General features: G+C 38.9%; 1 protein-coding gene across 9 annotated transcripts in view; it reads left to right on the top strand.

Moving 5' to 3' along the window:
• MAP7D2 (MAP7 domain containing 2) overlaps nucleotides 1-14,159 on the top strand; it is an 81,280-nt gene extending 67,121 nt beyond the window's left edge. For all 9 annotated transcript variants that reach the window (XM_064646746.1, XM_064646740.1, XM_064646747.1 and 6 more), the window contains 9 exons: nucleotides 4,737-4,969; nucleotides 5,344-5,470; nucleotides 6,742-6,946; nucleotides 7,064-7,168; nucleotides 8,355-8,408; nucleotides 9,050-9,128; nucleotides 9,800-9,986; nucleotides 11,673-11,952; nucleotides 12,535-14,159. In XM_064646746.1, coding sequence (XP_064502816.1) covers nucleotides 4,737-4,969; nucleotides 5,344-5,470; nucleotides 6,742-6,946; nucleotides 7,064-7,168; nucleotides 8,355-8,408; nucleotides 9,050-9,128; nucleotides 9,800-9,986; nucleotides 11,673-11,922 — 1,240 coding nt within the window. In that variant the 3' untranslated portion in view covers nucleotides 11,923-11,952; nucleotides 12,535-14,159. The remainder of the gene's footprint in view (nucleotides 1-4,736; nucleotides 4,970-5,343; nucleotides 5,471-6,741; nucleotides 6,947-7,063; nucleotides 7,169-8,354; nucleotides 8,409-9,049; nucleotides 9,129-9,799; nucleotides 9,987-11,672; nucleotides 11,953-12,534) is intronic.
• Nucleotides 14,160-14,191: the final 32 nt, after the last annotated feature.

Below are 14,191 nucleotides of genomic sequence, written 5' to 3'. Positions count from 1 at the left end.
GGATACTGATTGTGTAAGTGCTCCTTTTCTTTAGATCTTTCACAAGATCAATAATACCAGGGGTTTGGGTAATTTTTTTTTCAATGCTTCATCTTCAAAAATCTATACATTAGTCGGTTTATTCTTGCGGTATCCCTCAGAGAATAGGTAAGTGTCTTCTCCTATAGATCGGGAAGGCAATAAAGCCTGTGTCCTTCACATGTCTTTGGGTAAATAGTCCCTTTGCAATCAATGGCACCTGACTGAATGAAGGAAGTATGATTTAGTTTTAAGTGTCTTCAGATAAACCGTAGTACAAGCCAGTGAACAGAAATGGAAAGCTCTGACAAGCCTCTGTGTCACATTCTTTTGCCAAAGCATTACCTCATGTGAGAAGGAGGAAAAGGCAAGGGGGAAGGGAAGAGTGACTTCAGCACTGCTGGTGGGTGGTGGGTCATGTTTAATTTCCAGATCCCAGACTATGTCATTGTTCTTTGCTCATGGTTTCACTAACTGAACCCCTGACTTGGTGGTTCCTGTGGGTGACAACCCACTGCAGTCACTGGGACATGCTTTTGGTGTCAGAAAAGCACATGTTCAATCACATTACAGAATACTGTTGGAATATGAACGTAGAGTAGGATGAAAAAAAGCCCAAACTTGTAGAAGTTTCTAAAAATGAGTTATTGGAAAGGTGTCTGCATATGGTGAATTCCCCACAGAAGTAGCTTCTATGTCCTGCAGTGACCTACTTCCAGATTTTATTTCATATGTGCTACATATACTACTCTTGATCTTTGTTTTGGTTTGGAAAGATAAAAACAACAGGTAGAATGCTAGATCAAGACTGTTTTGAGGGTTTTTTCAGTTGGCTAGATAATGAGCCAATTCAAGATTTTGAAACATCTATAATAACACAGCTATCGAAATACCTATTCTACAGGCCTATGCTGAGTTTGTACTCTTTTAAGAAATGTAAAAGCGAAATGAATCTGTCTCTTGCTAGAAGAGATCAAAACTAAGTGAAAGAAAACAGCTTTTGAGAAAATATCACAGGCAGCAGAGGAAAAATGTCAGAACCCAGGAATAGCTTGTGATCAGAGCAATGTCAGAAAGGAGGCTGGAGAACATGCAAGTCCTCAGTGTGGTTTCAGCAGAGCTTTTGTTGAATTAATAGGGATATAGTGGAAAAAATATGCAGCTCTGGCATTGCTGCAGATTTGTGATTCACAGTCAGCTTTCTGAACAGCCATAACCAGCGACCTGTTACGTACCTGGCTTTTCAAGAAAGCTTACTGTTCTCTCCTGTGCTGTTTATGGCCAGAATTGGATGTGACCTCTGACTTGTGTGCTACATGTACTTTATTTTCTGTGCTGAGCAAAAGTAAGCACAGAACCCCTCTTTTGCTCTTCCTGAGACATTCTTCTTCAGTATGGCCTATCCCTTTCATAATTAAATAAGAGCCACTGTAATTTAAGGATCAGTGGATCCTCACACCTGATAGAGGTTCTAGCAGTGCATGTAGGGGTCAGCTTCTTGCATGCTGCTGCCCCCATGCCAACACAGGGTAGTTAGGTGAGAAAACTAATATCTTCTCAGAAGGAGGCAGATGCTTCTGGTACTTCTGTATTCCCCTGTAAAATCTGGTTATTGAGATGAGTGAGCTGTCAGACAGCTAAAATGCTGCCACTTCTTGGATTTTAGTGATTTGTTATCTTAATTCTCTGATCCTCATCAGGCACAATTCTGTGATCCCACTTTCTTAACATGGTTTCGTTATATCCTTTTCATTTTCTCCCATGTCAAAAACAAAACATTTTTTAAACCTAAGCAGACTCCTATATAAGTTTTTATACTTTTTTTTCTTAATTATCCCATTTTTCTATCTTCACAATCAAGTTTGGCCCTTTCTGGTGTAAAGCAGCATAATTTAAATACTATTTAGAAGGAGTGTTTTTTCCAGTAACAATTTTGCCTGTGTCTAAGAATGTTAAAGATGCTAACTTGACTATATGTTTTAAATACAAGGGAGAAAACAATGTTGATTTACTACTTTCTACTGGCATCAAATAAATGATATAAAAATTCTGAAAAATTATTCTTATTACTGATGGACTTTCTCATGTTTTCACTCCTTGCACTGTAGTAATTGGTCGTCTTCTTCTTGCTTTTGTTTGCTTTAAAGGAAGCAAAGCCATACTTCTTATTCCGGCCCAAAAGCTGTAACAAAAAATTACTGTCAGTCTAAAAGTTCAAAGATGTATTACTTAAATAGTACATTCAACATGTTTCTAGTCCAACAGCTAAGTTGTACAGCCAGTCTGCTCTAATGCCTATGCAGTGCAAGATACGTAGCTCTCATGACTAGACTCCTTCCTACCAGCCTCTTTAATTTGATTGTCATGTCTTTATTAGAGAACAATTACTTCTGTGCTGACACTGAAAATGACTCAGCCTTAGTTATTAGCCTGTTTTGCTCCTGCTGTCACAACAAGTTAAATAAAATGCATTGCAAGGAACGTGTGGTAAAGTTGGAAACCTAAACCAAAGACAGCAAGAAGGGACTGTGCTTTGAAGAAGTGTCTAATTAGCAAGAAGCATCCTCTGTGCTACAGAAAAACATAAGAAAAAATGTTGTTTACTTTGTATTTACCAGTTATATTTTTATGAAATGCAATTGGAAATGACTGTCATGATGAGACGTGTGAGATGTACATGTGTAGGTGGGGCCTTGAAATCTCTGCTTTTGCCTTCAGAAGGGCTTGGAAATACATCTATATCCTAAAAAGGAATCTAAAACCAATGCTAAAGCCCAATTTGGTCAACACCAACCAATCTCATTGGCTTCTCCCTTTGCTGTTTTTTTCAAGATCTGGAAACAGACTTGCCTGTTCTCATCTTCCAAAGCCTGTTTCTGTCATGGAGCAGCAGGAGTAGTGTGTGGCAGCAGGGCAGACAAGGACAGGGACCTCACCCACAGGACCCCATCCCATAGCAGACAAAAAGGGCCCAGGGTAGGTCTGGTGATGGTGACCAGGGTCAACCAAGAGTCCAACCAAGGCCTTACTCTGAGGCAAGTCCAAGGACAAGCCAGGACATCATGTCAGGATCAGCAGGTTAGGAAGCCAAGAAGAACAGGCTTACCTACAGCTTAGCTCAGGCAAGGACCTGAGCTGACAGGGAGCTCCTGGGCCTGCAGGCAGAGGGGACCTGAGCTGAACTTCCAATTTAATTGGGTGCTACTGTTGCTGCAGCCCGAGGGCTTTTGGAGTCTGTGATGGCTCTTCTGTGGGAGTAAGAAAGTACGGATGGTGCAATTCTCTGCAGTGTCTTCCTCCCCGCAAACCAGGCAGCTCTGAATGAGCTCCCTGTATTCTAGCATCTCAATCTCTTACAAATGCAGCATAATATGGAGGAAAAGAACCCTTTCTTCTACTGAATTCATAAATTTGTGGGGGGAGTTGAAAGATGTCTAATTTTTATTGTCTGCTCTGTAATGCAAATGCTGTTCCAGTTATAATAGTCTCTGACTACACAATATTATAGTTATATCTATATAAAACTTGCCACTCCAGTCCATTAATTTTCAGCTATTGTTCATGTTTTTCATCTTTGTGGTCTGCCAGAATGAGTGTATAGTCCAGAAAACATGTTATAGTATATGAAACTCTATATTGTGTAGATGAAAAAAGTGATAAAGGATAATACATTTATATCATAATTGCATTTCCATAAAGAAGGTTAAAAATACATGTGTAATGTTCAATTTAATGTAGGATTATTTATTCTAATGGGACTCACATAAATCATTATTTTAAGATTGTAATCTCTTTATTCTCATTATATTTAGTTACACAGCCCAGCCTCTCTTAATGTTATAAGTGCTAGTTACTGGTGTTACATAAATAATGAATGGTGTTTGTGGTAGTTTTATGTTTCCTGGTAATCTGTTCTCTTTATGTGCCCCTATTTTCAGTGAATATCAGGTATCTTTGCCTTTCCGCTTTCCCCGAACTGACTTCAGAAGTGAGGTTATCACTTCACCTGAAGTGTGCAACAGCCAAACAATCAGTGGGCTGCACTGCTCCTGTGCATCACCATCTCCACAGGTGCAGCTGGCTGAATTCCAAGGGCTGAGTTTTGAGTCTTAAGTCTGTTCCGTTGGTGCTGATTAAAGCACTAACTGAAACAGCAGAGCTGATGGTACAATGGTTTGCTCAGTTCTATCTCTTTCTGTGGTACTCAGCTTTACCTTTGTTTATAGTAGTATTTGGTGCTTTTTTTGAAAATCAAGTACTGTTAGAAACAGACCATGTTTGGCAAGGTGGTATTTAGATGAAAGCAGCACACTGTATCTCATTATAATTTCTACAGACAGAAAGCAGCCATAGCTTTGTTTTGAATGTTGAGAAGGACTGTAGAATGCAGTAATGTTGACAGAATTGTTACGAAATGGTCATTATTGAAATCATCAGCTTAGGTAGTCCCTGATTTCCTGTGTCTCGCATAGACCTCAGACAGTGTTGCTGGTCTATTTAAATGAGAATTTTCTGTAATCATGTGCACTTGCATGCCAGTTCCCTGCATTTCAAGTTTTGATTACTTGCATCCAGGTGATTCTATTCAGTATTGTGCAAAACAGCTGGTACTCCTATGTAGCCAGAAACACAAGAGAAGAGTGACATATGTGAAGTGGGAGTTCAGTTCCAAGCTGTGTTACGCATGGCCTCTTTTGATTTTTGTTTTCCCTCATCAGGACAGTTGCAAAGACTTACCCACAGTCTCCTAAAAACACCAAACAATATCCAGCTTCTCCTGTGAAGCATCGTGCCACTTCCAATCTCAACCAGGAAACTCCTAAAAAGAAAGCAGACAAGGAGAAAGAAAATGTCAGCCATCAGAAGTCCCCAGGAGCACGCACTGACGAGGCAGGCCAGGTGACTCCTGACAAGCACGTGCCTTCTGCTGGGAAGACTGAGAATAGTGAAGGTGAGTCTTACTGCAAGAATATATTGCAAGATATCGTGGGTCCCTGAGACTTTCATGCAGTGCTGAGCTGTTCTTTTCATGAAGCTGCTCTGTCATAGGCTATGAGGATGTGTAAAGATACATATTGGAACCTGTAAATGTATAGTTTTCACTAATGTACCAAAACCACTTGTTAGCGAGGATGTGAAAATGCTGAAATTCCGGGATGCCCTTACCTATTCCATATTCTATCTGCTGAAAATGCCGAGGGGTGCTTTTAAAAAGGTGTCTTCCAGTGGGAACCAGGCCCATTTCAGCCTCTGTGCGAATTTGGAGTTGCTGAGCACTCACTGTCTTCCCTGCTAAACTTTCCACCCTTGGTCCTCTTCTCTTAGGGAAGATCACGGCAGGAACAAGTGATGCAGAAGAAGCTTCAAAAATTCTAGCTGAAAAAAGACGACAGGCCCGCCTGCAGAAAGAACAGGAAGAAAAGGAGAGGCAGGAAAGAGAAGAACGGGAAAGGCATGTCTATTGCTAATAATTAAATAATTTATCATTGAAAATCCTTGAATCTGTGGTAGTTTTAGAGTCAAGTGGGAGCTTACATGTAGCTGTTAATTTCTTTAATCTCAGACTCATATTTCATTAATGTCTTTTGCAGTCTCTATGACCAGTGAAGTTCAGAAAATAATGATTTAGCCTCTTTAAGAAGATTGAAAAAACTAATACTTATCCAAATACTTCAGGTATGTCCACACTGCAGTGTACTGCACACTGCAGTCTGGACATACCTGAAGTATTTTACATTGTAAAAAAATATTTGAGGCAGCTTTAAATGAGCTAGATCACATAGAAGAAACAGTCTTGCAGTAGCAGTATTGCATTAAATGGCAAGGCTTGTATTGTTCAACAAATTAACCTGAAATTCACCTTCCCGCCCAACTCTGCTGTAAGCACTGAGGGCTTTAGGAGTTTGGGCATAATGAAGGTTGCTGTGTCTAAGCAGCAAAATTCTGGTTCTGGCTTATTCTCTGAGCAAGCTTTTAGGTTGTTCTCCAGATGGGATGCTGGTTGCAAGTGTCAAACCCTTCCTTCAAACTCGTAATAGTAAATCACTAACTCAGCATGTCCAGATTCAACTTTGTTTTTTCTTATTAAAAACATGGCAGTGGGGGTGGGTGGGAGTGGAATCACCAGCTCCTGCCACTTTGGCTCTGAATCCCCGATAGAATGATAAGAATGATCACTTGCAAAGCAGCTCTCGCCTGAGGTGACAAAGGAGCATGATGTCCCTCAGTGGGCCAGGGAACAACACAGGTGGAGTTTAGACCCACTCTTTCTAGTGTTCCACTGTGTTTTGTGGACTTCTGCTGCTGCTCATCCAGTCTGTTTATCTTCAGCTGAAACAAAGGATAAAAGAACCTGCTTGCTTGTAGATACCAGAATTCTGGGTGTCAAGTACTGGGGAAGAGGGATGTTTTTATTCTTGAAACTTAATTTTATTATTGACCTCTAATTGACACTCTAAATTGAAACGTTTTCTTTTTCTTTGATCATACCTGTTTTTTCAATGGAAATTTTAATCTCTGTGAAATATTTTAGGCATTGAAAATAAGATCAGAGTAAAAGTCTGATAGTAACCTGAATCCTGAGCATGTGTTCAACCTCTTTGCTGTGTCTTGGCATCTTTCGTGAACATGTGTGTTGATGCAATATGCTATCAGTTACTGATACAGCAGGATTCATGCTAAACAAGGTGAAGCCTTTTAAACATACTGCTATGTTTTTTGCAGGCTTGAAAGAGAGGAACAGAAAAGAAAGGCAGAAGAAGAAAGGATTCGTCTGGAAGAAGAAGCTCGTAAGAAGGAGGAGGAAAGAAAACGTGAAGAAGAAGCAGCCAGAAAAAAGGCAGAAGAGGAAGCCAGGAGAAGAGCTGAGGAAGAACAGATGCTAAAGGAAAAGCAAGAAAAAGAGCTCCAGGCCAAACTTGAGAAACAGGTACCATCTCAAGCAGAAATGTGAAACTTTGTACACATATAAATAAATACTTCATAGTATTTGGTAATCTGCCTGAAATAAATAATGGCCCTGTCATATTTTACACATTTTGATTAGAGGGAAGAAGCAGAAATCAAAGCCCGGGAGGCAGCTGAACAGCTCCGTCTTGAAAGGGAACAAATCATGCAGCAAATTGAGCAAGAAAGACTGGAACGGAAGAAGGTAGATATTTGCATCTCTAGATAATTATTTCATTTCTTGTTTAAATACATAATCCAGGAAGTACCCAATAGTATCTACTAACAGTAATCTGAAGGGATTACAGATGACTAGTTATGTCAAATTTATTATTTGCTACTTACATGTTAGGGGAACATGGACATCAATATTTGTAACAAAGTGGAATTGCCTAAGGCAAATGACTCTCTACTAGGCACTGAACAAACATAGAATCAGCCTCTACCTCAACAGTTAAATAAATGCCTGAGACAAACAGGGAATGGCATGTCAAGGCAAATGTCAATTGCTACCCAACCCAGGACATCACAGAGTACTGAGGAAGATGAATGACTTTGTTGGAAACTTTCTCAACAGAAGTTCTGTGTCATTAGTGGAGAAAGTTTATGTGATTAACAAACAACTTTTCTCCCACCTGGCTTGTTTCTTGGTTACATTGTGCAGAGGCAGCAGGACTGTGGCCAGTGCTGCACAGGGAAATGGCTGGAGCTGCATAAATTAGCTTTGTCTACAACTCTGTGGCAGGAAAGAGAGAACAGCTGCAGAACCCCTGTCTGGTTACAAAAGGTCATCTGTCCATTTTATTCCAATACATTTTTTACTGTTTACGACTGCCCTGGGAGCATGTTTCAGTTGGAGATTATAATACCAAACCAGAGTGTCTTACAGCTGAAATGGGTTCCTTTTTTAATGAACAAAGAAGGAAAACAAAAGTATTTTAGGATAATACCTTATACATTTCCAGCAAGAATAACTCCAGATACTTCATTTTACTCTTCTATTCCAAAAAGGCTAACTGTTTTTAAAGGAACTGTTTCGAAATAGTTGGAAGAAGAACCAAATTAAAATAATTGCTGTTGGTTTTAAACTAATGTCTTGTTCCAGAAATGAGCACAACTCATAACTGCAAACACTTGGAACTAAAATACCTGTTTCTAAAGTGCCTCTACAGAGAAGGTCATGTTCTGTGAGATCTGATAGGTGAAAGCCAGCTCCAAGATGTTTTCTACCCTTTGTTTTCTTTATTTTTCTTATTTGTTCTCCATTTTCCAAGACAGGCCAGGATGAGGCTGTGACAGTAAAGAAAAGTGTCTTTCTGTCATCTTCTCTCTGTCTGTTGTGTTAAATATTCTGTCTGCTGTCTCATCGTCAAATTTATTTTTATTCGTAGAGAATAGATGAAATAATGAAGAGAACAAGGAAGAGCGAAACACCAGAAGTAAAGGTATGAAACTGTATGTGATTGCATGATGTTTTTGTTTTATTTCCATATGTGGAAATTAAATTCTAGAGTAGTTCCATGTTAGTAAGTATACCTGGGTGCGCTCTAGACTCAAACTTTAGTTGTATTTCAAACTGAGAATGACTCTTGGTTTGTCACAGCCTTTGCTGTGCCACTGCTGCAGAGACACAGCTTTGTGCAAGTGTTGCAGGTTAATCCCCCCAGCAAAGTGGCCACAGCCTGTTTCTGGATGCTGCAGCTGTAATGTTTGCTGCTGTTGATGTGTCTTTTCGTGCTTTGTACCAGCCAGTGAATTAGTTACTGAGCTCTCCTTGTTAAGCCTGTCAGGAATGTAGGATTGAAAACAATGCAGTTGTGTCCAGCTAGGAAGTGACAGTCAGGTTTTCACTTCTAGTCTACTAAGGAAACCGTTTCTTTAGTTACTTTCAGAGAATGTTTTCCTTTTGAAATTTAAAAAAAATGCTATGCCTAATTAAAGGGGGAGGGCCAATCCTGTCTTGCTGTTGATGGCCTTGCTTTGACTGCCCTGTGGCCCTGGGCACTCTCACAAATTTCGAATCCAATCAGTCCCATGAAGGTTACAGTCCTTCCTCTAATAGACTTGAGTCATTACTTGATTTCAGAAGGAAGAGCCAAAACTGGAGATACCATCAACTTTGAATGTGGAAAAGCAACCAAAGGCACTTGTTCTCAACCAGCCAGGTAAAAATTGCCATATTTTTCTGAGGCTTTTTCACAGTTGTTTCTCTTCAGAGTTTTGTGAGCTGAGGCACAGCACTGTGTATTTTCATAAATTCTTTGCTTTCATCTCAAAAAGAACAGCTACATTTGCATCAGTGACAAATGTTAGAAACTTTGCCACTTAAGCAGAAGAAAGTTTCTCCTCCATTTTAGTACCTGAGGTAGCATTTTTGTAAATGAAAAGTTCTAATGTGTGAATACATTTGATTGCTGCAATCTGCCTTCAAATTTTGTAGGTAGAAAATTTTTGCACACAACCAAGCTTGCAAGCTTTATATAGTATCTCTCTAAATCTTTATGTAGTTTGACTTTATAAAAAAATTATTTAAAGTATTAATAAATAAAACATATGTATCTGACATTTATCTATATTTTGTTTACTTCCCCAGGCTAAGACTTTTAGTACATGACATAAAAGATATAACATTCTCTTCCTGTTTCCTCAAATTTAAAAGATGTAGCATAAAGAGCAATTTTGGAGTGGAAAAGAGGAATGACAGTGTAGTATGATGAGTCATGGATTTATACTGAGTCCTACTGCATTGTCAGTCTTCCTTTCTACTCAGTCTATAACCTAAAACTATTTAAATAAAGAACCTTCTACTGTAATAATTTCTAACCTTCTTTTATAGAGATCAATGGATTGGCAACCTGCCTGAAAAATAAAAGCTTAGAAAGTGCTGCTACTGTAATCCCTTCCCAAGATGTAGTTGCTAATGGACTGAAGTCAGTTCCAGGACTTATTCAGCTGGAAGCTGTTGATGGGAAATCTAACAGCATGGAAGATTCAACAGATGAGGTTCAGTCCATGGATGTGAGGTACAGACCGTATCTATCAAGAGGGATTGTGGAATTCATATGAGACACAAAATTTTCTGTTTCACTTGTTAACACTTTACTGCTTTTCTTCTCACCTCCTCCCCAGCGTGGCAGCCACATGTCCACTGTGGTATGCTCTGCTCCTGGCAGGATGCGAGCTGGTGTTTCAAGCAAGAGGCACAGAACCTCATCTCACTCTCGCACAGTTGGCAGGGGATGGGGGGTGTGTGTGGGCTCTGAAATCCTTCCACAGTCCTTGCTTACAGATTCCATACAAGTTTGCCCAAACCTTTCAGATAGTTTTGTGAAAGCAGCTACTGTAGATATTGTTCTGGTATCACCGTTTTTTAATTTGGCTGCACAGCTGTGATGCATGAGCTTCTCTGCCTCCATACAGAGTAAAGAAAATAATGCATTTAGCATTTTAAGTACTTAACAAGTAGTAGTGTATGGAAATCAGTAAATAACTTCGTGTTTTTAAATACTCTTGGATTTTCACAGAAGGACATGCAGAAAAGAAGAATTTTTTAATTTTAATTTAAGTTTTATTATTTACATATTTTTAATATAGGCAGTTAATTTAAGACTGCTAAGACAATTTTAAATGTAGATTTTTTTACACAGTTCTTCCTTAATCAGTAAGACAGCTGAACCTCTCATACTGTTTCAGTATTTCCAATAAATATGCATAAATATATAGAAAATGCCCTACTGGAACAAGTCCATGTAGCCCATTATTTGGTCTCAGAAAGTATCAGTAAGAAAACCTAGTGAGGGAGAACACCTGAGCCCACCATTTTGTGCAATCCAAGCCCACACTGAAGTGTTGCATTAGGGATATTAGAGGGGGCAACTCTGCCTTGCCCTTCTAAACAGCCACTGGTTGACATGTTGCCCATGAGTTCATCCAAGTTTGGTTTTTTTTTTGACCTGCTGATAATGTTTGTGTCCAGGACCTGACCTGGAACAAATGCTACAGTACAGTCTCACTGGGTAAATTATGTTCTTTGATCTGTAAATTATGTTATTTCATCAGTTTGTTACTGGTGGCACTGGGCACCCCTTAGGGTTTGTGTTGCAGCATTTCATGCCACGATAGTTTTGTCCTCAACTCATCCCCCACCCCATCATGGTTTTAGAAATCTTTGTGAAATCCTTCCTCTGCCTTCTCTTCTCCAAACTAAGATGCACTAGCCTTACTAGTCTCAGCAAAGCAGCTGGTTACAGCATTTCTTAATTATGGGATTTCTATGTCTGAAGTATATCATAAGGTCTTAAGAAATAACTTTTTATTTAAGTTGTGAAATGTGAGCACTTTAAGCAAATGTTGCAGGGTCAGGACAGTAATTTGAAAGGTGTAATAAACATTTAGGTAAGGGAATGGTGCAGGGATTGAAACAGTGAGTGACTGGTAAACTATCACAAATGTGGGTTTAGGAGATGAGTACTCACATCACACAACTACCCCAAAACTTAATCTTTAAGGGATATAGATTAGGTACGACCTTCCATCCTGAACAGTGCAATGTCTTTTTCTTTGGATTAGCAGGTATTCTAGGTAGAGTCTTGCTGCAGCTGGCCTTTAAAATAAGGTTTTGAACTGTCAGAAGTTTAATTTGATTGTTACCTAATGAAAAGTTACCCACCCCTTATTCTGTATCTTCCTTTCGTTTATCTTTCGTACAGCCCGGTTTCAAAAGAAGAACTTATCTCTATTCCCGAATATTCACCCATGAATGAACTTATGCCAGGTGTTTCTTTGGACCAAAATGGGACAAGTAATGCCAAGGCTCTTGAAGACCTCTTGGATTTCACAGGACAAGCTACCTACTCCAAGACGTCCAGTGATACCATTAGCCTAGATGACTGTAACAAAAACTTGATTGAGGGATTTAACAGTCCAGGACAGGAAAATACACTTAATTCTATCTGTTGACAGCCTCGCTTTTCAGCAGAACAGATACAGGTACAGTATTGTGATAAACATCTTAGATATGATAAATTGCTGTGATTTCTTACTAGCTTCCCAGAAACATTGAGCAGTTGTACACAGCAGTGTGGATAGAGGAAGAAAGCTGGTCTCCTAGATCTTTAAATTCAGCATAATCTTCCCTATTTGCAATTGGCATCATATGCAAACTGACTGTATCATAGCAACCACAAGTACCAGGTAAATGGAAAAATTTCGTTTATGCATTGAGAATATAATGAGAAGGGTTGTTTTTTTCTTCATTAATACAATACCTTTCCTATATATCTTTGGAGCCTGTTTGCATGAAGAAAACAGTTAAAAGTGGGGTCAGTCTAGGAAATGGTAGTTATTGTTGCTGCTTACTCCTTTCAGCTGCTGTAAATACTTGCAGCACGGTGTAGAGTCACATGTCCTGAAAAGCCAGCATAGTATAAAATCACAGCAGGCTTCAGTGACAGTTTCAAAGTACAGTGCCACAGCTGGTCTTCTTGAAAGAGTATATTCTAAATTACAAAACTGAGGTCATCTAACTGGTGTGGCTGACTTGATATTCTTCTCTCTCTTTTTAATTGACAGTGGTAACAATTTGTGGAGGATATATATCCCTGTGATGCTACTGGCAGTAAAATATGAGCTTGTCACTTGAAAAAGCTTTCTGCAGTCCTTGAACACTGGATTCCAAATAATCACAGCTGAATATAACTTGTCTTCCCAGGGAAATAAATATGTTGAATAACTGGCTGCTTTTGGTAGAACAAATGATCTAGAGCCTTGATGGTTTCAGGGAAGATGAGTGTGCATTAGAATTTGAGCTTTAGCTGCTAATAAAGCACTTTTTAATTTAAAATTCATCTCAACACATCACTGTGATTTTTACCTGTGCATTTTATTTTGAAATAATTCTTCCCTAAACTTTACCATACATCCGTTTAGACATCTTTTTCTTGTAAATAATGATGGGATTTGCCCACAGTGCATTGAAACAAAATAATATACTGTACTTTAGTTTTGTGCCTATCTTTTTTTGTCTTTAATAAGGAATTATTGGCAACTTTTACGAGGTGTATAATGCAAAACTATAACTGAAGAGGCTTGAAAAACATACAACTGCTGGAATCAAAGGAGCCTTCTTATTGACTGTGGAGTGTGGGAACTATCCCATTACGGTTACATTGACACTTTTAGTCACTAGTGGCACTTAATGGTTAATATTAATTAGTCCAGGAGCAACTATCAACTGTGTGTTTAAAAACATGTTTGTGTAACACCTGTAAGCAAAGCAGGCAAAATGCCTGGTGTAATCCCTTAATATATATGTAGTATAGCTGTAGTAGATCCAAGTGATGGTCAGGAGGGTGAGATAATATGTTAACTTTTGAAGATGCAGACACTTGATTGATACCAGCAGGCTTTCGATCACACAGAGAAGTATTTTGTCTTCTGTAGACTCAACAAAATGAGATTTAGTCAGCAGCAAAACAATATGTGAATGTTGCAGCAGAAACACAAAGGCCAAGACACATGTGGGGAACTGGGGGGCCCTTAACATTCTGTATGGAACAGTTCACATTAGGATGTACGAGATCTGGACATCATGTGCCATACAATGTTACCTTTATTTCTGTTGGTGAACCTTTACGCTAGATCAGGTGCTGCTTTAAGGACATTTCTGTCCAGTTCCTTATAAGAATGAATTTTAAATACAACTCTCTTCGGACACTAACACAAAAGAAGTGAAAACTTGGGGGGGTGGGGTTTTTTTATTTTATATTTTGTTTGTTTGTTTTTGGGTTTTGTTTCCACATGTAAGGGAGTTCACAGTGTAGATTGAGCTCAGTTGTAGCACCGTTCTTGTGTTCTTTAAAGTCAGCAACGGGAAAGTAACCAGTGACATTATGTGCAATGCATAAAGAAATCATACCTACAACAACCCAGCTTTATTTATGTTAGTGTAGTCAAAGAAATACTTTCTTTGGACTGTGCAGTAAGCTGTAGCATGGTACTGTGTCTTCCAAATTAGTCCTTCATCTATTTCCTAAATAATAAACAAACGGAAACAGTTTGTTTTGCTGTAATACATTGTGTTTGACAAATGTCATATTATATTTTATTATGGTGTCATTGTATAACCTGTAGATTTCTGTATTTGCATGACCTGTATAGCATGTATAAAGGTGAAATACATTTTCATTTATGAATCTCAGTTGTTTCTTAGTGCTTTTTATTCCCAGCA

The sequence above is a fragment of the Pseudopipra pipra genome, chromosome 2 (assembly GCF_036250125.1).
Source record: "Pseudopipra pipra isolate bDixPip1 chromosome 2, bDixPip1.hap1, whole genome shotgun sequence".
Classification (NCBI taxonomy): domain Eukaryota; kingdom Metazoa; phylum Chordata; class Aves; order Passeriformes; family Pipridae; genus Pseudopipra; species Pseudopipra pipra.
Note: the sequence above shows the minus strand (reverse complement) of the source record. Positions and strands in the feature narration are given on the sequence as shown.